The sequence below is a fragment of the Ambystoma mexicanum genome, chromosome 11 (genome assembly GCF_040938575.1).
Source record: "Ambystoma mexicanum isolate Mex_15411 chromosome 11, UKY_AmexF1_1, whole genome shotgun sequence".
Classification (NCBI taxonomy): Eukaryota; Metazoa; Chordata; class Amphibia; order Caudata; family Ambystomatidae; genus Ambystoma; species Ambystoma mexicanum.
This window is the reverse complement of record NC_090934.1, coordinates 351,975,890-352,001,082: the sequence shown is the minus strand read 5'-3', so window position 1 is coordinate 352,001,082 and position 25,193 is coordinate 351,975,890. Positions and strand designations below refer to the sequence as shown.

The 25,193-nt window shown below is 44.0% G+C and overlaps 1 protein-coding gene across 3 annotated transcripts in view; it reads right to left on the bottom strand.

The window, feature by feature from the left end:
* The window catches only part of THEMIS2 (thymocyte selection associated family member 2), a 465,016-nt gene that overhangs the window by 180,818 nt on the left and 259,005 nt on the right, over positions 1-25,193 (bottom strand). For all 3 annotated transcript variants that reach the window (XR_011279631.1, XM_069623060.1, XM_069623061.1), the window contains exon 4: positions 20,911-21,965. Coding sequence is in view for 2 of the 3 variants with exons in the window: in XM_069623060.1 (XP_069479161.1) it covers positions 20,911-21,965 (1,055 nt within the window). In the remaining variant the exon portion in view is untranslated. The remainder of the gene's footprint in view (positions 1-20,910; positions 21,966-25,193) is intronic.

Sequence of the window (25,193 nt, the reverse complement as noted above, 5' to 3'; positions counted from 1 at the left end):
GCAAAGTTGGCAAGTGTGGTTTTATTGTCAGCAGACGGAGTGTGCCTCCAGATGGCTTGGAGTTTGCATTTTTGGATGCGCATTTCTTTAAGTTGGGGGGTGAACCATGAGTTAAGGTGAGCTTCCTGTTTACTTTTATGGAGTTTGATAGGGGCAATCAGGTCCAGAGGTTTGGTCATGGAATTGTTAAATGACTCAACTAACTCGCTAGGGTTAGATTCACTGGAACTGGCAGTGAGAGCTGGTAGGAGTAGTGGGAGAAGGTTTTCAGCCGTGATATTTTTTTTGCTTCTCGTTGGCATGGGGGGTACTATTTTGTTCTTGTTAGGTTTGGGAGGTTCTATGCTGGCTGTAAAGCATATAAGATAGTGGTCCGTCCATATTTGAGGTAGAATACTAGAGATGGTGATGTTACAGTTATAGTTGGCCATCCAGTCTAATGTGCGTCCTTTTATGTGTGTCGGAGCTAGGACGTTTTGGGTAATGTCATGATTGACTAAGATAGATTGGATAGATTGGGCTTGTTTGTCCTCAACGTCGTTAAAGCCCAGGTTAAAGTCACCTAGTAAAAGGAACTGGGTGTAGTCTTTAATGCTATTAGTGAGGAGACTGGATAGGTCTTCCTCAAAGTTGCCTAGTGGGCCTGGAGGTCTATACTCTAGGAGTATCGTTAGTGTGCTATTGTTGGAGATCGGTATTTTAGCTGAGAGAAGTTCGCACAATGTGATTGCTGGGTGTGGGGTAAGTCTAGCAGCTAGCTGTGTTTTAGTTATGATGGCCAGACCGCCTCCTCTAGAGTTGGGCCCGTCGACTCTTAGGATATTGTAATTGTCCGGTATGGCAGTCATGAGGGCAGGGCCAGCTGCATCATGGAGCCAGGTTTCAGAAACAGCAAGGATATCTAAGTTATCCATAGTCAGTAAGTCAGCTATTTCGGTATTGTGTGCTATGAGGGACCTAGCATTAATAAGGGCTCCAGTTAATGTAGGAGTTGTAGTGGTGTCTTTGACAATTCTTAGACTAGGGTAGTTGGGTCTCCTCTGTTTGTGATATGGGTGACCTTGTGGATCCGGACGATTTATCGTCGCTGAGGCTAGGAGGTCAGGATTAGTGGCAATGGAGGTGCGTGTAGGGACTGGTGGACTAGTTCTTTTGTTTTTAATGTCATAAAGTCGTGGCAACCTAGCTCTAGGCCGCAATCTTGCAGATTGCATGGGGTAGTGTTGGTGAGGGCCATTATTGTGGTGATGGTTAGAATGGTCCAGGCTAGGGACCAGGGTATATATAGGAGGCAAGTCTGTAGAGTGCGCATGTTGGGCAAAGATGACACCGTGGCAGGTATATTAAGCTGATCCAGTAGGGATTGAGATACAATTATGCTGATGCTTTAGCACCAAAGTTTGGCAGTCTTGATCAGGGCTAGCGTGCCTATATACTTTGAAGGGGCATCATAGGCATCACAGTTAAGCTAAAGTGCACAGGGCAGCATTTGGATTTAGGCATCAGAGGTAGGCTGCAATACACATAGCAGCACCTAGATTAGAGGCATCACAGGGCATCACAGTTAAGCAACAGCATAGGGCGGTGAAAGATTCGAGTGTCTACACAGTAAGCAAATATAGGCAGATTCAAATTTCTAAACAGTGTGCAATTAAAGGCAGATTCGAATGTCTACACAGTAAGCAAATATAGGCAGATTCGAATTTCTAAGCAGTGTGCAATTGAAGGCAGATTTGGGTGTCTACACAGTAAGCAAATATAGGCAGATTCGAATTTCTAAGCAGTGTGCAATTGAAGGCAGATTCGAGTGTCTACACAGTAAGCAATTATGGGCAGATTCACTTTACTGACAGTGTAGCACACGCTAGATAAGCAGGGCTAAGCAATATACTGTGGGCAAGTTCAGTTTTACAGCTAGTGAAATCAAAATGGACAGGTTTAGTTCCATTTGGAGGTGCATAGGGTAATCAAACAGAGCGTGGACTGGGCAAGGGTGCCTCGTAGGTGGGCACGAAGAAAACGAGCTGATGGCAATCAAGTCACGTTGTTAGGCCAGTCTGTGGCAGTGGTGGACAAAAGATACTGGCAAGGGAAGAAGGACTGCTCCTGCTTTACTAGGGTGCGGCCCTCGCAGTACTTTGGGAAGCACATGTGCCACAATGTGTGCTTCTCACCATGCTGGCCAATGGACATGGGAGTTAGGGGATTATCCAAGCAGGTACTGTGGGTGTGGTTCACAGGAAGGGGCGGTCCTACAGTCGTACATTACTCTGCATAGTGAGGCTGGCTGACATGGCAAAACACCTTGTCTTGACTTTGGGTGAGGCCTTTGTGATAGATCTGAACAAGCATGCCCTGGAAAGACACTTTGATGGCAATTTCGGTTTGGAAGGAGTGGACTCATTGTAGAACGCTGTGTACGAGAGCAGTTTCGCTGACATACATGCACTTTGCAAAGACCTGGCCACTTTTGCTACTGCAGGTGTCATCGTAATCCATTACGGCGGCATGCATATGGGGTTACATGGCTTGTTTAGGTTTGTTCCGTTGACTGAAGAGGTTGCTAAATCTAGTGAAGAGGCTTTTTTCCACTGCCAAGGTGTTTTTCTCATCCATAACACCACAACGAGTATGGGACAACGCTCCTAGAAGTTGTACCGAGCCAGAGGCAGGAAGGTGTCTCATCAACATAAGCATATATAATTTTTGGTCTGCTGGTGGGATGTTCTTCTGCAACAGTTACCTCATTAGTTGGAGAATTGCTGAGTTTTTCCAAGCAAATGGCATTTTGTTGTTGCCCATTGGTATTGCTGTTTTATTTGCCCATCTGTGGTGAAGCGTTTACTATAATAATGTGAGCACAAGAAAACACAAAATCAAATAAAATCCGAAAAAAAGGTGTTTCGCTACAAGCAGCTAAACAAATTAAAAAGGCTCTTTTCAGAGCTGTACCTTACAACAAACTCCCCCTAACCTGGTTGCAAGTTATTCCCCCACTCCTGCACGCAGCACGAAAGCAACATACAGGGATTTTGAGGATGGCGGCCATGTAAAGGGCACTGTGGGGATTGTGCAATCAGGTGCTCAGGGTGTGCGTCACAGGAAAGGGCGGCAATAGGAAGAAGGTCTCTTCCTGCTTTACTCGGGCGTGGCCCTCGCTGTACTTGGCGAAACGCACGTGTGCCATTCTGCGCTTCTCACCATGCTGGCCAAAGGAAATGGTACTGTGGGGATTGTCCAATCAGGTGCTCAGAGTGTGCGTCACAGGAAAGGGCGGCAATAGGAAGAAGGTCTCTTCCTGCTTTACGGGGCGCGGCCCTCGCCGTACTTGGCAAAACACACGTGCGCCATTCTCGCTTCTCACCATGCTGGCCAATGGAAATTGGACTGTGTGCATTGTCCAATGAGGTACTCAGGGTGTGCGCCACATGAAAAGGCTGCAATATTTTATTTCATTACACTGTGTAGTCAGGGTGGCATGCAGAGATGGCGAGACACACTGTCTTGATAGTCGGTGATGGCTTTGTGGAAGATCTTTTCCAGTATACCGTCGAAAAAGGCTTTCATGAAAATGGGCCTCATTACAACCCAGGCGGTAAGGGGTTTACGGCAGCGTAAACAGCGCCGACCCTTACCGCCTGATTCCGAGGTCCCTTAGCGCCATGGAGGATTTAACACCTGCTTTTAGCAGGTGTTAAAATCCATGGCGCTAAGGGACCTTGTTGTTAATTACGCCACCGTAATTTACGGTGGTGTAATTAACGCCTTCCCCACTCCCATTATGCCCTATGGGGCAAAAATGGGAATGGGGAAGGGTAAATGGGGATTGGGGACTTACTGCCGCACCAACCTCGGAATGGGGCGGTAAATCCACCAACCACCATGGCGTAAACGTAGTTTACGCCATGGTTGTAAAGGTACGACCCAGGCGGTAACTTACCGCCTGGGTCGTAATGAGGCCCAATTACAATTTGGAGGGAGTGGAGGCTTTGTGGTGCTGTGGCGATGTGTGCAGTTTCGGCACTGTGCTTGCAGCATGTCAACAAGTGGCCACTTTAGCTAGCGTACATGGTGTGGTCATGCACTATGGAGTGTTCCATTTGGATTCCATGGCTTGTTCCCGTGTTTACTGTCAACTGAAGAAGGTGATGAAAGCAGTGAAGTGCATTTTTCCCACTGCCAAGGTGCTTTTCTCATGTATACCACCGAGAAAAGTATGGGACTATTCCAATGACTCCTGTCACCAGCCAGAGGTCAGAAGGGGTCTCATCAACAGAAGCATGTGTGAATTCTTGCGTGCTGCTGCAATGTTCTTCTGTGAGAATGAGAACATTGGTGCTCGATATATAAACCTTTTCAAAGCAAATGGCATGTCTTTGTCGACCAGTGGCAATTACATTTTGTTTCACAATCTACAGGCTGTACTGAAGACCCTATTGTAAAAATGTGAGCTGACGTACAAAACACAAAAATACTTATAAAAACTGAAAAAAGGTGTTTCTGTCTGTGGAAGCACCTTTAAAAAAAAGGCTCTTTTCAGAGCCGCTACAACTAATGATGACCCCTATCCTGGCACAGCACGAAAGGTTTGCGGACATTGCGATAGTTACAGGGTTGCCCGTGTTACATACGGCCCTTCTGCAGATGACGGCCATAGAAATGGGCCTGTAGAGGCTACAGGATTGTTCAATAAGGTTTCGATGTGTGTTGTGTATGCACAGACTGTGGTACACAGTGTATTTGACGACAGAAATGCAGAGGGTGCGGTTATGGCTGTGTGTTTCACGAGCCACAGCATGCAGGTTTTGGGGGGAGCTCGAAATACATTGATTGAAAGTGAATGGGAAACACTGTGCAGTGGCTGCTCCTTTTGGATTCTATCATGTCAATGTGTAGTGCTATGGAGTACCTACAATGAAGTGACTGATTTTGGTTTGTGTGTGTGACACGTTGGTGACCCGCGATCATGCCGACATTATTGTTGTTCATTGTGGAGGAAAAATTGCACAGCATGTTACACGAGTTTCAGTGCCATTTGGGATGAAGGAGGCACTTGCCCAGGTCATGCGTCTGTTTCCGATCTCCTGCATAACTTTCTATCACATTACGCAGACACTGATGTGGCTGCGTTATTTTTCATTTGGTCCGCAAATGGAGAAACCGAGGTACATTGCAAAGAAGTCTATTTGTGCCTTTCTGCGACATGTGCCAATGGCGTACTTCACACATAGGAATATGACGTGTCACAGCACAAACAGTTTTTCCCCCCAATAACGTTCATCTTTCTATTCCTGCCATCCCGATTTCTGCACACCCTATCAAAATTGCCTTGCTGCCCTTCTTGAAAGTAGTGGAATCATTTTTGTAGTATGTGTTGCACACTTAAACTCTTCAAAATGCTCTGGAACATGTAAAGAAATCTCTTTCTATACCGAACCCCTTTCCACCCGATTCCACTACAGTGTTTTGCACAGTGCCCGCCTCCCTTGATTTTGCGTACATTGTGTGGAGCATATACGGTGCGCATCCTGCATCCGTTCATTGGCATTTCCATTGTTCATCTCTGAAAGGAGCTTTCTTTATTTCCCTTTTTTCCTTTCCCAGTTCATTTGTATTTATTTTGGTCTTCTAACACATGCCACAGAAGGAACGGCAGGCAAGGCCCGGTACGGAAGGTCCAGCAGCTGCATGGATACCATAGGCGACGTGCCAAGAGACGGAAATATTGGGTGGCCCTCACCTACGGACCCTTCCAACGCACTTCCAAGTACCTTCCCTCTATAGAGTAGCGCATTGCAGTACATGCCCTATACAATGCCCTTTGCCGGGTAAGGGTCTGTAGCGTGGCATATGATCTGCAAGAATGTTTTAGAGCTCCGCTGCCCTACAGGAGTACCCCTGTTGTTGGCCGCAGCAGATGTGGAAAATGCTGTACATAAAATTACCCTACTGCATTGTTGGAAGGGTGGTAGATTGCCCACTGGATCGTTGTGTTTCCATTTCAGTTGTCATCATACTTCATGCTACGCTATTAGCCATAGGAGTAGCATTCACAGAGATGCATAAACTCTGAAATGTTTACAACAACGCGAAACACAGCCTCATTACGTGGAGCAGGAAGATAATTATTCAGCACGACCCATGTGGCTACAGTACCTTTCTAACCACCTTTGACATTATTTAGACTCTGAACATTCTGCTGTTTGCTTACTTGCCTTTACATTCACTACTATGTGCGTGACCAATCCGCACCGGCTTTGCCATTTTGCAGACTCACTACAAACTGTCACACCTGCAGTTACATGTGTTCTTCAACTGTATGACCCGCAAGCGACCTCTTGACACTTTCTGTCACAGTGCTCAGTGCAGAGACGTTGTGTCTGTTTCACGGGTCATGGAAAGGCAAGCAGCACATCAATCAAATTAATGTGACATTTAACACGCCCATGTTACACTGGAGGTTGCTGTTACTTGTTTACAAGTGGGCCTCATACAGCCAGGTGAGCAGCAGCCATACATTGGTAAGTTTGCAGAGCCACCCACGTACTCGGCAGGAGTACTTGAAATGCAGTAACCTACCGTATGAATACGTAGGGCTGGCACCATGGACAGTGTTACCAGCACACAGAGGATGCCCTACGCATGGGTTTAGCCATACAATGGATACACATGCGCTCCCACAACGATTTAAAAGTGCATTAGAAGATGCAGCCATGTGGCCAAAAATGGTGTCCTATGGAATTTTACAGTGTGATTGCACATACGCCGGATAGGTGCAGTCTCCCTAGGAAAAGTCCATATTGCTCACCTGCAGACATCTCGGCCAGTACTGTGCGGCACCTATTCACCATGCAATGTTAATACAAAAAGAGAAACCACTCAAATACTCACCAACACTTACTATGCACATCTGTAATTGCTAAGATACACCAACACTATTAGGAAAAGGAAGGGGTAGCACAAATGGATACATACACCAGAGAATTTGGCATTTCCACAAGTTCATCATGAGGGCAGCCAAGAAATCAGTGACAAACTGTTGTTAACGGGACATTATGGTTCTGTTGCAGTATCAAACAGCTATCATCGTTACAGAAAACACTATGCTAAAGCAACGTTACGGTTACAGTGCACTACTAAAAACCTATGGAATTCACTAACAAAAACATTGTTAAAGGGACGTTATGGTTAAGTTGCACTACTACAATCCTATCCCCTCTACTCAAAAAACTATGCTAAAGGAAGGGTCTGGTTACAGTGGCCTACTAAAAACCTATCAACTTCAGTGAAAACACATTGGTGAAGGGACGTTATGCTTCAGTTGCCCTAAGAACAACCTAGCAACTTCAGTGCAAAAACTTTTGTTACAGGAACGTTACAGCTACTGTAGACTAACAACAACCTATCCATACTATGCTTACAAGTAAACCCAAAAACCCCAGAAATTCGACAGTTATGGTAAGCTAAGCAACCATAACTTGCGCCACCACTGTCCACTGCTAAGACTAACACCCATGACATCAAAGATGACATCACAAATGTCATTTATGATATCACTGATGACATCACATGTGCATTCACCTTTCATGAAAAGCCTCCACACGGGATTGTCAATATAATGTTGGGAGGAAAATATCAGAGGTCATTGGGAGACCTATCATGAGATAAATAATTCATTACACAATGCACTGCTGTAAACACCATTGCAGTACAGATTTCTTTCCAGTATAGGAAACAATACATGAAGAAACGTTGGAATTGTCTGGAGCATGCACCATAGAGGTGCAATAAGCAATTTTTTGCCATGTTAGATAGTAAAATGATGAATGCTTTATTGTCAGAGTTTTGCATCCTGTGAAGTAGCTAATAACTTCTAACTTACCACAAATTTGCACTACTACACACAGAACATAAAGAGACCGCAACGGACACAAATAAGCCAATACGGGGAAAGTAAAATAGGCAAAAATGCAGCAGTATTACCAGAAAGTGTTCATAACCTAACTGCTTATCTTCATGCACACAAATGATTGCTGTGTTTCGGGCCCACTTCTTCCCTTTTCTATAGGTATCATATGGTGTGACTGAACCCTTATAAAAGTAGTGTAGGAAGATATGAGAAGGGTAAGGTCTACAAATATAGTACCTTTTCAATGTTTACTTCCTGCCTGTCAGTGAACAAAACCACCTGCCCTACATATATCTGTGAACAGGAAAAGAGGGAGCCAGACATGTGATGTCACCGTGATGTCATGCTTGACATTTGTGATGTCATATTTGATGTCATGGGTCTTAGTTTTAGCAGAGCACAGTGGTGGTGCGAGTTATAGTTGCTTAGCTTACCATAACTGGCGAATTTCTGGGGTTTTTCGGTTTTATGTGTACCCATAATATGGATAGGTTGTTGTTACTGCAAAGTATGGATAACATCCCTTTACCAAAGATTTTGCACTGAATGGGCTAGGCTTTTCTTAGGGCAACTGAACCATAACGAACCTTTAACAATGTTTTATCAATGAATTTCATAGGTTTTTAGTAGCGCAACTTAACCATAACATCCCTTCAACAACGTTTTCTCACTGATATATATATATATATATATATATATATATATATATATATATATATATATATATATATATTACATGGCCACGTTAGTGGCCATGTAGTTATGGTTAAGTTGCTGTTTCCATAGGAAGAGCACTTTTTGGGCGGCTTATAACTTTACTCCCCTTGAACAAATCCTCACCAACGTTTGCAAAGAAAGTTTATGGGCCACTCTGAATTATTTTGCTAAGTTTGGTGATGTTTGGTGCTGGGGCAAAAAGTTATAGGGGGGTTCCCAAACCGTCTTTTTTTGCCATAGACTAAATGGGGGAAAAACTTTGCGCACGGCTACAGGCCAGACCGCTGCACAGATTTTCATGAAATTTGTGGCACGGTCAGGGCCTTGGGCCCGAAAGGGTGCTTTTGTAAAGTTGGTGACCTTCCGTGCAATACTTTTCTTTAAAATGACCAAAAAATAGCTGTCAAAACATTAGTGATATCTATGTCCACTTCACGGACACACTTCCCTGTTCGCTCCGTGTAGAAGGTTTCAATTTGCTAAACCGTGGCGTGCTGCATGCAAACAAGTTGCGCTTTCTGCCACAGCGTCCAGAGCGTCTCCTTCTTTCGATACACTCGCCATGTTCATTTCGTTTTCTGTTGTACGGGGACATCGCCGCAAACAAACACTTATGGGACACTGTGTCGAAAGGTGAGTGTTATTCACGTGTGGCAGCAGCAAGTCAAACAGTGGTTTATTCTTGTTGCCACAGTCATACCGTAAAGTGCAACTTGGTAGTCAATGTGCAACAAGGTCTTACAGCGTCTATGTAACAGGACATAAACAAGAGTCCTGCGGTCAGACTGCTGTCCTACATTTTCCAATCTGAGGCAGCCACCTGCACTGTTTCGTACACACAGCACTTCTGCTTGTGTATGGGAGTAACGTTTCTCATGAATGCCTGATGATATGTTGTTGCAAAAAGAGCATGTATTTCCATTCTGAGTGAAGGTCACTAGGTTTCATATTTGCAGTACACGTTCTGTATGGCCACTGATGTCTCAAAACCCATAAGGGTCTGTTGTTTTTTAACCTTGAGGTACATGGGAGCAACATAAAGAATGCAGGGATTCACAGTTTGAACCACATACCCTTTGATAATGTTATCCCTCACAAACCTTTGTATGACACATGAAATATCAATTCCCGAAGAAGGTTTCCAGCAAACAACCTACTCTCTGCCTGTAGCAGACGCAATGGAGCCAGTACACATAATGTAAGTTTCTTTTTGATGCCTGTACCGAAAACTACCATTACCTTGAAAAAAATTATACTCTTACTAATGAAATACAAGGTTTCTGTGCCGCTGCAATTTTTGTTCCCATTTTGCAGATTGCACATTCTCCCCGTTTGAAAAATGGCTCCACATTTGCAATTATATCATTTTTATGTACTTCAAATGTTCTGTGTTAGAACTTTGATTTCTGCAGAGGTTGCCTACTGCTACCTGTTGTATTTCCTCTTTGTCGCTTAGCTACTACCAAACAACAATTTTAATATTACTATTGCCATACCACCTTTATGCAGATTGCATATTGGCACCGTTTGTAGGATGTCACTACATTTCCTTCCATTGATATGCGACATTTCTGTGCCTTTTAAATTTTTTTACCCATTATGCAGATTGCACATTGTCGCCATTTGTATGGTCGTTCCACAATTCCCCCTCTAACATTATTATTCATTACTAATGTTATGTGTTGCACCTTTCCTTTTTGCAAAGGTTTCGTATTGATACATATTTTTTTTTCTTTTCTCTCAGCTATTTCCTTCCCTATTGCGATTTTCACGGCTTTCAACGTCCCAGTGATGGTTTCTGTAACCGTCAAATGCAGCTTTTCGTTAACGGTTGTCTGTCCATCATTATTGAATGGGATGATCGCATTGGACCTCTATGACCGTACGCAGCTGTCGCAATAAGAAGTAACATACCATCCTATCTGGTGTCGTAGATCACAACAATTGACGCCGTCCTGCAAATGAATGTGTGAGGAAATGACTACTGTGCCGACAATGCACAGTTTCCGTCTGCGTAAACGACAACGTGCCCAGTAACATTAACATTTTGAATAACCTACCATCCTTTCTGATGCAGTACATCACAGCGATTCATTTCGTATTGCCTATGATTGTGAGAGGAGAACAACTACAGTGCCGACAGCGCATTCTTTCTGTGTTCTAAAACAACAAAGACACCATCAACATTACCAATTTCATTGTCCAGCACAGACACAAACTTTCAATTTCTATGCAAATGGGAATAAAGCGACAATTTTGCACTGTGTATTGTGAAATAAAACTACGATACTAATTCTTACATGTTAGTTTTTTTTTTTAAATGTGCTCTTGTACTTCAAAATGTGTCATGCTACCTTGTAGATCCCGGCATATTCATTAAACATTTCCATATGCTGGTACGATACATTACAGCAAATGGTATTGCATTCCACTTGGTTTGGGTACGCAAGGGTCAGACCCATCTAATATGCTTTTGTGCCGTCAGGCCAAGATTAGTTCAGGCTCCACATGCTATGTTGTCACATTTGCTATCTTTCTAAAAGAGGAAAAATGAGTTAAGGTGCACTACAAATGTATGCTGTACAAAAATGTTTGTAAAAAAATACATGCTTACTCCCTCCCACTGGACACATCTTCAAACCTTTCGACCTGTGACACTTACGCAATTATGTGTCTGAAGGTGAGTGGCAATGGTCTTCTTTCACTATTTCTGATGTAATTGCGCTTCACTTCAAAAACTTTGTTAGTATTTTGTCCAGACATAAAAAGCCTACTGCTTTGCCTTCTCTACGCACATTTTTACAAACAGTATGTACTGCCAGCTCTAATGCAAAGCGAAAAAGGGTTTCTATGCAACACCCGCCTTCCCTTTCCATGGTGGCCATCTTGGAAAAGGATTGTTTTCTTCAAACGGGAACGCCGGAGGCGTTCCGGTTGAAGACAACAAATCCTCTTTTTTGGTACCACGGCTTACTGCCATAAAATCTCTTTTGCTAATGGCATTTTACCCCCATTTTTTGAGAACGAATGGGGTTTGTTCATCCAGAGACTTTGGTATGCACTCTTGCTTCTATTGTACTGCACACTTGCCCTGTTGAGTGGTGCACGGAAAGTGTTGCAGTTAAAAGTTAGTACAACAACATAACATGTCCTTCCGCACTATCAACGACACACACATGCTATTGTGAACTGTTTATGAGTTTTCCAGCACATAACCATGCTGTGTGCCAGCATATGATAATGTGGAATACTTTGGCAGGTGGGCAGTGAAGTCAAATGTTTCTTTACACTATGGTTATGTGTTACAATTAGAATTCTGATAAATGCACTGTAAAAAGTTTGGTACAGTAATGTTATCATTCACTTACAGTACTGCACACCTATGGAAATCAGTGAAGGGACATTATGGTTAAGATTTCCTTCTAAAAACGTGCAAAATTCACTACAAAAAAAACTTTGTTAAAAGGACGTTATGGTTAAGTTGCACTAATAAAAACCTATGCAATTCAATAAAAAACGTTGTTAAAAGGACGTTATGGTTACAAGTAAAAGCGAAAACCCCCTGAAATTTGCCAGTTATGGTAAGCTAAGCAACCATAACTGGCACCATGTACATGCATTGCTAACACTAACACCCAGGACATGAAAGATGACATCACAAATATCATTGATGAAATCACTGATGACATGACATGGCTGCCTCTCTTATTTAGGTGCATTGAAAAATGTAGGCCAGGTGGTTTTAATCACTGACAATCACAATATGAAAATTGAAAAGTTGCTGTATATCAAAACGTTAACCTTGGCGTATGTTTTTAACACACATTCCTTAGGGTCTAGTCACAGCTCATGATGCACATGCATGGGACAATAGCGGGCCTCCAACACACATTTAATTTGCACACCTGAGATAAACTTTCTGATGATGCTGTTGCTTCATTACTTCAGTTTCCCTATATGTGCCTCTGATTTATATGCATTGGGTCTTCATATGTATTGTTTGTACTAGCACAAGTGTGTAGTAAGTCTTGCATTGTTAACTAGTTATTACATGTTTAACATTACACAATCACCCCTGACATCTTGCTACCAACATAATAGAAAGAACCCCTTGTAGGTAGGGACTTTTCATCAACATTCTTTTTGCATGTGATGTCATCAGTGATGTCATCAATGATATTTGTGATGTCATCCTTCATGTCCTGGGTGTTAGTGTTAGCAATGCACGTAGATGGTGTGAGTTATGGTTGCTTAGCTTACCATAACTGGCGAATTCCAGTTTTTTTTTTCGCTTTTACTTGTAACCATAACGTCCTTTTAATATTTTTTATTGAATTGCATAGGTTTTTATAAGTGCAACTTAACCATAACATCCCTTTAACAAAGTTCTTTTTGTAATATATATATATATATATATATATATATATATATATATATATATATATATATATATATATATATATATATATATATATATGTATAAATGCAGCCAACTGCCATGTTTCTATAGTAAGATTGTGGATTGTTGGGCAAGGCATGTTAACAATAACTACCTCCAAATCATTCTTGCTCTCACCTTAACAGACAACACTTCTTGACAGGCAACTGCAGCACTGAAACAGCACAGGTTACACAATGCAACGTACACCAACTAAAGACATGTGTCTATAATAACATTCCATGTGCACCACAATAATTCCCCACAGATACATCAACAGAGCCCTCCACACTCTTTAACATCACCCTGACAGATACGACAGATAAACACACACGCAATTTACATGAGCAACCTGGAACACACATGATGCACTACTCCAGAGAACTCACAACATGTCTAAAACTTGTACACCACAGAGAACACTATCTTTTCAGATACACAAACATCTACATTGCAACAAAGCAACCTTGCTCTGCTCCTGCTGCTTCTACCATTGTTTCCTACTTCACTTCTTGCAGACCATGAATCTCCAGGAACCCGTGCAAATGGCAGGAGATGCACTATACAAGACTACATTATATAACATAATAGGGCATTTCAAAAACACTCGCTGTTCTCCTTTGGGGTTAAACTCTGGACGGCCTAAGCAACTTCTGTTATTGGCAGTAACGGGAGAAAATGAATGTTGGTTCTGTCACAGCCAGTCCTCTATGCTGGAATCTCTATCTGCCCGCCAAATCAAGTGATATGGGACAGAGGGAGAGACAGTGCAACAATAACACAACTTGAGTTCACATCCTCACGGGTCACTAAAGGGGGAATACAAGGGGACACCATGTTGTTCCAAAAACTCCCAAATCTGCCCTATTGTAAGGGAATCTATTTGTAATAGTATGAACTTTTAAGGACTCCAAATTCGGCAGTTAAGTGTACAGTAACAATAAAGTACTTGCCCAGGATCACACACTTTGGCTTAACAGTGAGACCATGATTTTGACCCACTCTGTGATTTACACATTAAACCACATACTTTGTGAGAATTGCCTGGGAGAAATAATTAATTATTTGTTCTTTCGGTCTCCAATAAAACTGTCTTTTAGTGCTTAATTGCAAAATACAAAAATCACACAGTGAAGTAAACTGAGAATGTGTAAATCCTCATAGAAACATATTAAGCCAGAATAATATCATTATTACTTCATTTCCACATCCTCTAAATGCAAAACTCTAAGTCCTAGAATGCAAAATAATCCAAGTCTAAAAATCTCCTGTTTTACAACACTGTGGTTTTCATGCCCGCTCAGGAGGGCGGACATGGCTGGTAAGGGCCTGCCAGCCTGAGCTTTACTCAGGCCTCAGCTTGGGCTAAGTGCTGTTACCAGCCATGTCCGTCCTCCTGAGCGGGCCTTAAAGCCATTTGCATCCTGGGGTTCATCTGGGGTGCAAATGGCTTTCATTATTTTTCCTTGGGGGTTTTGCGCCCAAGCAGCTGATTTCCTGTTTCTGTTTCTCATTTGGCCTTGAGGTTGACGCTGTGTGATCACTGTACTGCAGCCCCCACTGATCCGTGTGACCACAGATCTGTGTGTTTAGCCTGGGTGCTGCCAGGCCACTGTCCAGCCGTGTGCTCACAGCCACAACCAGATATATGGGTACCCCTGGCGACTGTTTCCTGCTGTGTGAGCACAGCAACTGAATCCCATGCTGGGTGCCCCCAGCACTGATAAGGCTGGACTGTGTGACCACAGGTCCAGTCCACAACAATGGCAATGAAGGGTCTCCAGCCCACCCGATGTATAAGCCACTCGCCTGGTTGTTTGTAGTGCCCTTCAGCTGCTCGGGGTGGAGTAGCCCTCCTCGCTCTCCAATGGTGAGTGCTGTGTGCTCTGTGTCAGCGCTTGAAGGCACCTGGGCCGTGAGGCAGTGAATCCTGTGCCCTTCTTGATCGGAGCTGAATAATAAGGAAAAGTCCCCTGGGTGTTCCTGGGCCAAGAGGGCAGTGATTTGTGTGTGCTCCGAGATCAGGGCTTCAAAGAAAAATGGAAGAAGTCACAGTGGCTCCTGCCACTGAGCACTCCATGTTCGGAACTGCCTGAAAAGGGGAAAGGGAAGTGCCTTTTGTGCGCAACGTCAACGGAGCTGAGGTGGGCCCCCTGCTGTTCCCGGGCCGAGAAGACAGTGACTTGCAGGTGCTCCGTGAATGGAGCTTCAAAAAGAAAAAGAAAGCTGGATGAAAAGGGGAAGTGATCCCTGCGTGCTCAGTGAACTGAGCCATATGTCCCAGTTCCCTCACAGAGGTTGCAGCTCTGGGGAGGAGAGCACGTGCTCCTCGGGGAGGGGGGGAGGGAGACACAGAAAATGTGTTTGCTCCGCGTTTGGAGCTGTGGCAGATCTTCCCTGGGTGGACCCTGGCCTCTGGCAGTGCTGTTTCCGTGGTCAGAGCTCTTTCAAGGAAGAAAAAGGAAAAGGAATACAATACAAGTGTCATGCTGTGCACTTCATGTTAGGAGCAGCAGGAAATTTAAATAAAGGAAGTGTATTTAACACACTCTGGGATCAGAGAGAGTTGAAAAAAAAAAGAAATGAAAAGTGAGGCTGCAGTTCCTGCATGGAGAAGAGAAACAGCAAATAGTGCACGTTTACACTTGGAAAAAGAGCAGCATCTGCATGTGCTCTGTGCTGGGAGCTAGAAAAGGAAAAGGGGAAGAGCATCCTGTGGGCAAAAGTGCATGTCTGCATTCACTGGGAGAAAGCAAGAAACAGGAGTGCAGTTCTGCATTATGTGGTAGGGTTGTGACATTGCTGTGTGTTCTGTCCAGTAGAAAAGATGGGCCAGAACAGTCTCCAGTTTTTGTTTTCTTCAATAAGCCCCAGTAATGATGAGTGGGTGGAAGGAGTGACAAAACACACAAGGGTCCACATAACTTGAAGACACACACCAATAATGCACCATACATGCCAACATTCTGTGACCAAAAATCTGTAGGAATCTTAAAGTTAAAAAAATATTGAAAAAATCGGTATTTGTTGCCACTAGATCAGGTAGGCGGTAGGACTGCTTAAAAAGCGGTATCCTACCGCCTAAATCGGTAGGGTTGGCAAGTATGTAGCAGGTGCCGGAGAGAGGGCGCTGCATTGTGCAGCTATGCTGAAGAAATAGCATATTGCTTTTGCAGGCATGTGGAAATGGCGAGACTCGCGCAGGGTGGGGCTGAAACATGTGGTTTCCACCCGGCTCCTGGCGCAAGCTCACACCTGCCAGAACTCATTCGGAGGAGTGGCTCGCCATTGCTTCAGCAGCTCGCCCCAGCATGTAGATGACTGGCACCGGGGAGCTGAGGTACGGTGAACCATGTGGCTGTTGATATCCAGAAGTGCTGGAGCGGATCTCACAGGCGCCTCTGACAGTCTGGAGAGGTTGCACTGGCGCACTGGTCTGCTAACTGCTGCCAGTAAGAACACACCATTACAAAAGCAGCAGCTTGGACACATCCCCACTGAAGAACGTTCCTCGGATTCTGTGTACTTGTGCAGCCTGCAACCATGGCTGAACAGGCTCCTAAATCCAGGCAAAAAAAAATGGAAAAAAAATAATAATTTAAAAAATAAATTTAAAAAAACGTATTTGTTGCCACTAAATCGGTAGGCGGTAGGACTGCTTAAAAAGCGGTATCCTACCACCTAAATCGGTAGGGTTGGCAAGTATGCTGCACCAGTACAGGTCGTAACAGCCCGACATTGGTACCTCTACAAGGCAGAGCTGCTAATGTGTTTTGTTTTCAAGTGGCACTGCCTAACGCACGTCCAGACAACAAGGCCGGCAACCTCACCCACTAGTCACTATCGGAGATGCAGATGGGTTACCCAGGAGGTTAGCAGAGCACCCCGTCAACAGGGTGAACTGGACCCATTAAGTGAGTTTGATATATCGGACCACTTTCCAAGGGTCTGTCGAGCCCCATCACCAGCTACTTCTTCAAGGGAGTATATCAGACCAAGAGTGGGAGGACCAGAGCCCAGACCATCTGCGGCTCAGCTTGCGCCAACAGATGAAAGAGGGCTCATCTGGGAAGAAGAAGAAGACAAGGATGTTTTTTTCCTGTTTAGTGCCCGGGAGGAACAGCAGGAGTTTTACCATCAATCCAAGGGGAAAGCTCCATCAGGAGACTGGAGGAAGACTCCATAGCGTAAGCGGAGTGAGAAGTTTGACCCAGGGATTTAGGATCACGATTCAATGAAATGATGAAATGACTGTTGTCCCAGACATCAGAAGGGGTGCACAGACTGCAATGCATCCACGATTGTAATATTAGTTCACATGTCCGATGTATATGGTTATTGTTATGCTTGCTTGTTATGGAAAAGGAGGAGTGTGGTGGTGGCCCTTTAATCTCCACAGTCATGACTACATCATATGTACCCTTAATAAATGGAGCCTTTTGCCGGTACGTGCGTCAGACTCCGTGACTGACACTTCTGTCTCTGTATCTCATTTGGCCTGCAGGTTGACGCTGTGTGATCACGGTACTGCAACCCCCACTGATCTGTGAGATCACAGATCTGCGTGTGTAGCCTGGGTGCTCCCAGGCTACTGTCCAGCCGTGTGCTCACGGCCACATCCAGAAGTATGGTTGTTTGTTGCCGTGTGAGCACGGTAACTGAAGTCTCTGTTCGGTCCCCCACGGATAAGGCTGGCCTGTGTGACCACAGGTCCAGCCCAAAGCAGCCTACATCTATTTCATGTTAGCCCTGGGTTTCTTTATTGGCCCGGTCATTCCTTTGTGTCACTTGTTCCACTATTATCATTTTCATGTGGTACATCTCTTACTGATTCTTGTGTTTGCTGATCAAGTAATTGGTAGTGCTCAAAAGGAGCCAGGAGGCAGTGTCATGGTGACCTTGTGGTGATGCTACCTAAAATGTTATGTTACCTGACCCCTTTGTTTTCTCCCACTTGTGCTGTCTGCAAGTGTTCAGATATTTCCCATGACTAGATGACTGGAACGGCTGGTGAGACTGATCGGAGAAATGCTAATGGGTCTGTGATCCTCTTGCTCTGTGCAAGCCAGCATGGATACTGCATGCTCGCCTCTCAGCATATTATGGGAATCAGCATCAGTTTTATTGCAATCCCTGATCTGCCTCCTGAAGGCTTACATCATGTTCCCCACCACTGCCTATGAATATTACTTGGGTTATCTTACACAAACGTTTGGGAGGGGAAGAGAGGCTCTAGTGGGTGCCTCATACACTGCCTCCCTTGGTCACATTAAAAACCGTGTTGTTCGTGCAGGAGTCCAGTCTCCTGATCGCCCTTTCCAAATGCCTCACAAGCGACTTTGTCACACAACATACATCTCTTCTGGATACTTTAGCATCAGCAATAGCAGGTGAGCTACTTATTAAGGCAGATTGAAAGAATGTGTTCCTTACATTTAGCAAAATTATTTTCCTTAAATTATTAAATCATAAGCTGATCCTAACTATAATTGTATTATGACTTAAAGGGATAGTCCAGTAAAAAAATGTATTTAAAAAATAGATAGGCAATATAAAAAAAATAATACTAGCACTATTATTTAAGAAAAACCGCAGCGTTTTCAAACACAACCGTTTTGTGTTTCTGCCTGCTGTGGCTATCACTTTGGGTCTCCGGTGCTCCCCGAGGGGAGCACCGGAGACCCAAAGTGAAAGCCAAGGCAGGCAGAAACACAACGCGGTTGTGTTTCTGCCTAAATCTGCTTCCCCATTTGGGGCTCTCAGGCTCCCCACGGAGGGCCCGAGAGCCCCAAATGGGAAATCAGATTTAGGCAGAAACACTGCAGCATTTAGCATTTCCCATTTGGGGCTCTCGGACCCCCGTGGGGAGCCCGAGAGCTCCAAATGGGAAATCAGCTGTAGGGAGAAACACTGCGGCATGTAAACACAACCGCGTTGTGTTTCTGCCTGCCTTGGCTTTCACTTTGGGTCTCCGGTGCTCCCCTGAGGGAGCACCGGAGACCCAAAGTGATAGCCACAGCAGGCAGAAACACAACACGGTTGTGTTTGAAAACGCTGCGGTTTTTCTTTCCAAGTTTCTCAGGCTCCTCCGAGCCGGAGGAGCCTGAGAAACTTGAAAAGAAAAACCGCAGCGTTTTCAAACACAATGTTGTATTTATGTTTGCGGTCGCTTCAAAAGCGACTGCAAAAATAAATACGTTTTTAAAGCTGCGGTTTTATTTCTAAGTTTTCCGGGATCCTCCAGCCCGGAAAACCTAGAAAAAAAAACGCAGCTAGTACTTATTTTTTTAAAAAATAAATAGCACTTACCGAGATTCAGCTGCAGCTTGCCTGCTCTGGTCTCCGGTCCGCGTCCTCTGAGTCCCGGCACCAATGAAGGAAAAGCCACCCAGCGGTAGCTTTTGTTTACTACAGCTGGCTGGCTTTTCCTTCATTAGTGCCGCAAAAGCAAAAGCCAGCACAAGCGGGCATCCATTTCACAAAATGGATGCGTCCATGTGCTTGCTTTTGCGAATTTTGAGCTTGAATAGCTCAACATTTTCCATAGGAAGTTAAAAAAAAATAGTGCTAGTATTCTTTTTTTTTATATTGCCTATCTATTTTTTAAATAAAATAACAATCTTTTGTAAAAACACAGGAACAGTGTATTGCATGACTAATCCAAGATGGCTGCTGCAGACCGATCTAGAGGGGGGATCCTGTTTGTACGTGCACTAGGTATGCTCTAGGGTAAAGTGGAATCAGAGGTTCTTGCCTGGTAGGTGTGTGCTATGTCTACACTTCCGGAGTGTAGGAAGGCCATCCAGGGCAAGAGAGTATAATATTTTCACCCAGCGGTCAACTAAATCTGTCAGAAGCAACTAGCAACCAAAGAGGGGCCAAGAAAGCATGCTGGGGTGCTATAAACACCCTCGGCCGGATTCTCAAGAATGAACGCAAATGAAAGGAGCGCAGAGAATGCGCTCCTTTGATTTGCACTCATTGCTGAAATGCTTAGGTCACCTTCTTCACAAAGGTCACCTGAGCATTTCAGGAGGGGCTGGGCGTTGGCGCAAAGATGCGCTGTCAAGTCCCATGCATGCATTAGCACGCTCCCGACACTACTTGGTTGCTGGGAAATTATCCAACAACAACAAAAAACATTGTCATTCCCGTTTGGCGATTGGGAATGCTAGTGTGAGTGCTAGTGTGACAGCTGCAGTTTAGACCCTGGTTGTCAAACTTCAAAAACAAATCATGGCAGAGTTAGAAACACCCATTTATATGCTCAAATGCACAAAGGGGAATAAAAGGGCATCTGAATGAGCACATATGAGATGCTTTGTCAATTGGGCTGACATTCTTTAGGCCGTAAGTGAGGAGATACGCGAGAACATCTCCTCGCTTGGACCAAAAAATGCTTTGACAATCTGGCCCCCTGTGAATGGGCTTGGGAACTCACCAAAAGGAGGTTGTATCTCTGGAACTGTGTTTCTTTGGTAGATAAGGAGTATAAATTTGGGCTAACCCCCTAGGTCCACTTAGACTAGACCCTTGCATTTATTCTGTTGCTGCACCTTCATGACACTGTTAGATCTGAGGGATTTCTCATTTTGTGTTGTAGGGACTATCATTCCTGTAGGTGGTCTTCCAACCCTCGAGTGTAAGAATAACAAAGTTGAACCTCAACTACCTGCCAAGTGTTCTGTTGTTCTCCAACATGACATCGATGATTATCAATGTGATGATTAAAACAAAACAGCACTCAATTATTATATACAATATTAGCTGTTAGTATGAGGAGGAACCATATCCATTTGGGTCTTGCATATCAGATCTTTAAATAGGTAAAATAAAAATGCTTCACCTGTCTGGGTGTCTTTTTATGTGCCTCCATCGGAGTCGCTGGTTTCTTCAAGCTTTGTCTCTTTGGTGGTCTTGGTGGGGGAGGACCATTTGAAGGTAGAAGCTTCCGAAGGTTATAATAAAAGGAATCCATCACCTCTTCCACTATTGATATGGATGTCCGCTTCTTGGGCACTGCTGGAGAATCCTCTGTAAAGAATAGGGAGACATTGAACCACGTCAATGGAATATCAAAGCAAATGTCGGGCTCGCTGAGAAGACTGCTCACTATAAATGGCACTTCAATAATTTCTTCTAGTCTGAGATAAGTGAATGATCCCAAAATATCATTCGGCATGGTGGAGTCCTTCACAACAACTTTGAAATCACATGGTAATTTAAACTTCTCCACTATGTCATTGATGGTATAGCGCCTGTTATCAGTGATCTCTTCTACAAACCGGCCTTCAACATGCAGTGGTAACATGATCTCCTCAAACTCATCTTTCTCCCCCTCTTCATCATCGCACTGCCTTGTGCACACAACCACATCTGTTTGTTGTGCTGCTCCATCCACTGAGTCAATCATGTTCATTCGAGAGTCTACATTGAGTCTGTCACCAACACATAGAGATGGGAACTCTTCTTCATAACAGTCACAGTCCTTTGTCACTACTACTCGTAGCTTCAGATCAGTCTTCAGGCAAGAAAGAAGGTCGTAAGCAGTGGCAAACTCCCTTGGCCTTCTTTTAAACTTTCCTTTGTAATTACTGGATATCAGAAAATATCGGCCTTCTTTTTTCCCCTTCATGGAGGATGTCAGAATTTTCAAAGACGACGCCTTTTCGTGGAATATAATTTTTTCTCCTTTTTGGAGAGAGGCAACCCATCCATTTTTAAATAATGTGATGGGTTCTGGTGCATCCAGCAGCTCAGCAACCACTGGGAAGTCATCTTCATGTTCCAAGACCTGATGCAGCATTTGTGTTTGAATAAATTTGACATCTTTGCATTCACTGGTGACATCGATCACATCGACCTCGAGGTGAGAAGGAATTTTTACTATGTTTGGTCTCACTGTGGCAGTAAAAAGAAGACATATTTATTTTAGGAAATGGAATTATACACGTTAGAACATTGCATTAAAATTCTCAAGCTCAAATTCGGCCCCAGGCAAGGGCGACCTGGGCATCCGCCCAGGGTACCAACTCTGTGAGGGATGTCTGGAGATGCTCATACCTTCTGTCCCTCTCATTAATTTGTTGATTTTTCCAGTGCCTGACAGCCCATGTGCTGGGCCCACCTGCTGGCCATGCTCACCTTATGATCATCAGACTGTGAAGCACAATTACATTGAATGAAGCTTGAAATCCTTACAGATGTGTACAGCCACAGACGCTGGGAGCAGGTGTTTGTATGAGTAGCCACCATCTTGACTCAATATGACAGTTCTTCACCTTTATTGCTATGTAGAAGTGTGTATATCAATTTCTCACATTTTAATTCAGTTTGCGTTTACTGCTTTACAATTCACAACACTTTTTGTGGTCCATTTATAATGTTTTAAATCAACCCATTTTACTGCACTGCCTTTTGTCGATATGGATTCTCTCTTGCACTCATGTCTCCTATAAAAGTGAATCATTCTTATTCTCGCTAACAATTTTTAATGATAACTTCTTTTATTTACCCAGAATCACATATGTTTCACTGTTCTTTCACAGAAAACTAAAAATAAAATGACACACTTTACTTTACTTTTCTTTAATGCTTATAAAGCGCCAACCACCCAAAGGCCTCAGGGCTCACACAAAACATAAACAAGACTAACAAGACAAGGAAGCAGAGAGCCACGCAGATGAGGCATTACTCAAAACACGCCTACTCAACTCCTTCATTGAAAAGGAGTGTCTTGATGGCTCTTTTAAATCGGGTCAGGCAAGGGACGGCCCGTGGTGTAGGTTGTAGCTCATTCCATGCACCGGGAGCCCAGGTGTTGAAACGGACTCCCCTATAGTTCTGCAAATTACACCGCAGCTGGGCGAGCGTTTTGCTCTCATTAGAGCAAAGTACTCTTCTACATGGTGCGGCCTTGGATGTATACGTTTGGCCATTGCACAATTGTTTACGGCTGAATAATTTGCCCGCGAAACCATGGCCAAAACCTCTGAATTAAAAGCCCCCACACATCCCCTATTTAGCTTTTCGCCGTCCGTGCAAGTTGTGACCCTGCAGCGTCTGATCCGTCCCTCCTACTTGGGTCGGTCGGATCCGACGCTGCACGATCCTCGTTTTTTTTTTTTCTTGGTCCTCCACCTCCAGACCTCCGCAAGCAGGGGACATCCCTGCTACCCCCAAAGGCAATCCCTACCAAACATAGGGAGCGGGGGACACTCCCGCAACCCTCGCTCCCCATGTTTGCTATTGATTGCCCAAATTGGTTGTTTCTAAATGACCAAATGGTACTGGCCAAATTCGGCCAGTTGTACCATACAGTCAATTAGAAACGTCCAATATGGGTTATATCGCGGCCTCCAGCCAGTCGGCCAGGTATTGGGGAGCATTACTAGAAAGGCATTTATGTGAAAGAGTAAGGGCTTTGTGCTGAATTCTGTGCTTTACAGGCAGCTGGCGAAGAGAAAGTTTCCCAACATTTTTATTTTATTTATTTATTTTATTGTTTAAATTTGTAAAGCATACTGCAGCCCAAAGGCATAGAGGTTTGTCTTTGCATGAGATTGTCTTGGTTACAAGAAAGAAGGCTTGGCTCAGGGTTGTTGCTCAGGGTTACATAGAGCGGGCAGCCTGACAATAGGAATTTCTTAGGATACATACACAGATGGTTCAAGAGTGAAGCATTGCTCATAGTTACCATGTACGTATAACCTAACAATTGATAAAGTAAAAATACATATGTGGTTACAGATTTAACGTATCATAAGGTCCTAATGAGGGTTTCATCATAGATAGTAATACCGTACAGCCTGAATGGGTGCAAGTGGTTCAGCGAGACCAAGAATTACTATGTTATACAAATAGCATAGTTTTTATCGCTTTGCGGAAAGCTAAATGTGAGTCAATCCTCCTAATGTGGGGGCGGGTAGAGTGTTCCAATGGGTCACAGCCATGGTAGGGAAGCTAGTACCTTGCAGATTTTCCGCTAGGATACTGGCAAGCCTGGGCCTCATTAGGAGTTGGCCAGTGCAGTATTAATGTGCCAGTAATTCCATTTACCGGCATGCTACTGCAATGGTCGACTCCGAGTTTGCTGGTGGGGCGAATTACCTCCAACGCAGAGCTAGAGGTAATTCCGGCACCCCACCAGCAAAAATTGACAGTAGTACCGGCACCATTGTTACCAGTGCCAGTTATACCAGCAACTCCCCCCATGGAGTCATCTGGGACACTCAGCATCTGGCGGTAATTCCACCCGACCGAATGCCGGTAACAGTAATTCCGTTTGGTGGTATCCCCCACTTACAAAAGCCTTTTACAATGGCGCAATCCCATTGAAAAACACTTTGTAAATCAGGCCCATTGCATTTTACCTATTTGTACAAGTAACATTGTGAACAGGTTTGCAGTTAGTTCCCATTGTAATAAATGTCTTTTGCTTGAGGTCTTTAAATTATATTGTTTGTATAAACTGCAGAATATGTGGGGAAATGCAGGGAAACCATGGATTGCCTTGTTGATGCAAACCGATGAATATAGTTACTGACTGGTGTTCCGATTTTATCCAGGGGGAGAGGGGCACAACAAAAGTTATTTATTTTATTTGTAGATTAACTCATCCGGAGAGAGCCTTCTTCAGGTTCCCTGGTTTGATTTAAGAAGATCCCAGATATACACATTTCACAGGCATGTTATGTTAGAAGGCCTTTATAAAGTTCTCCGTCTTTCAATATTCAAAATGATTGCGGCCCTTGCCGGCAAAGCTTCTTCTGCTCTCTCTCAGTTGCCATATAGTCTGCATGTGTTAGGTCTTCCAAATGTACCCCACACTCAGCAAATGGAAAGAGTGGGAAACATGCTCTCTATTATAGGGTTTCACTTTGGTGGAGTCTGTAGATGTGTAGGGCCGTGTAACCATCCCCATCTCCAACAGGAGGGTTTGCCCACAAGGATGGATCTAGTGAAACTTCTCCTGTCAATCACCATACATTCTATTTTAAGCCATTTCTTAAATTGTGACCAATACTCACTACAGGAAGGGGTAAAGCATCATATTTTTGACAGCAGATGCAATTCCTTTCCATTGTGTAACAGGTCTGTTATTTATGCAGTTTGCAGTCGGTTTCAATA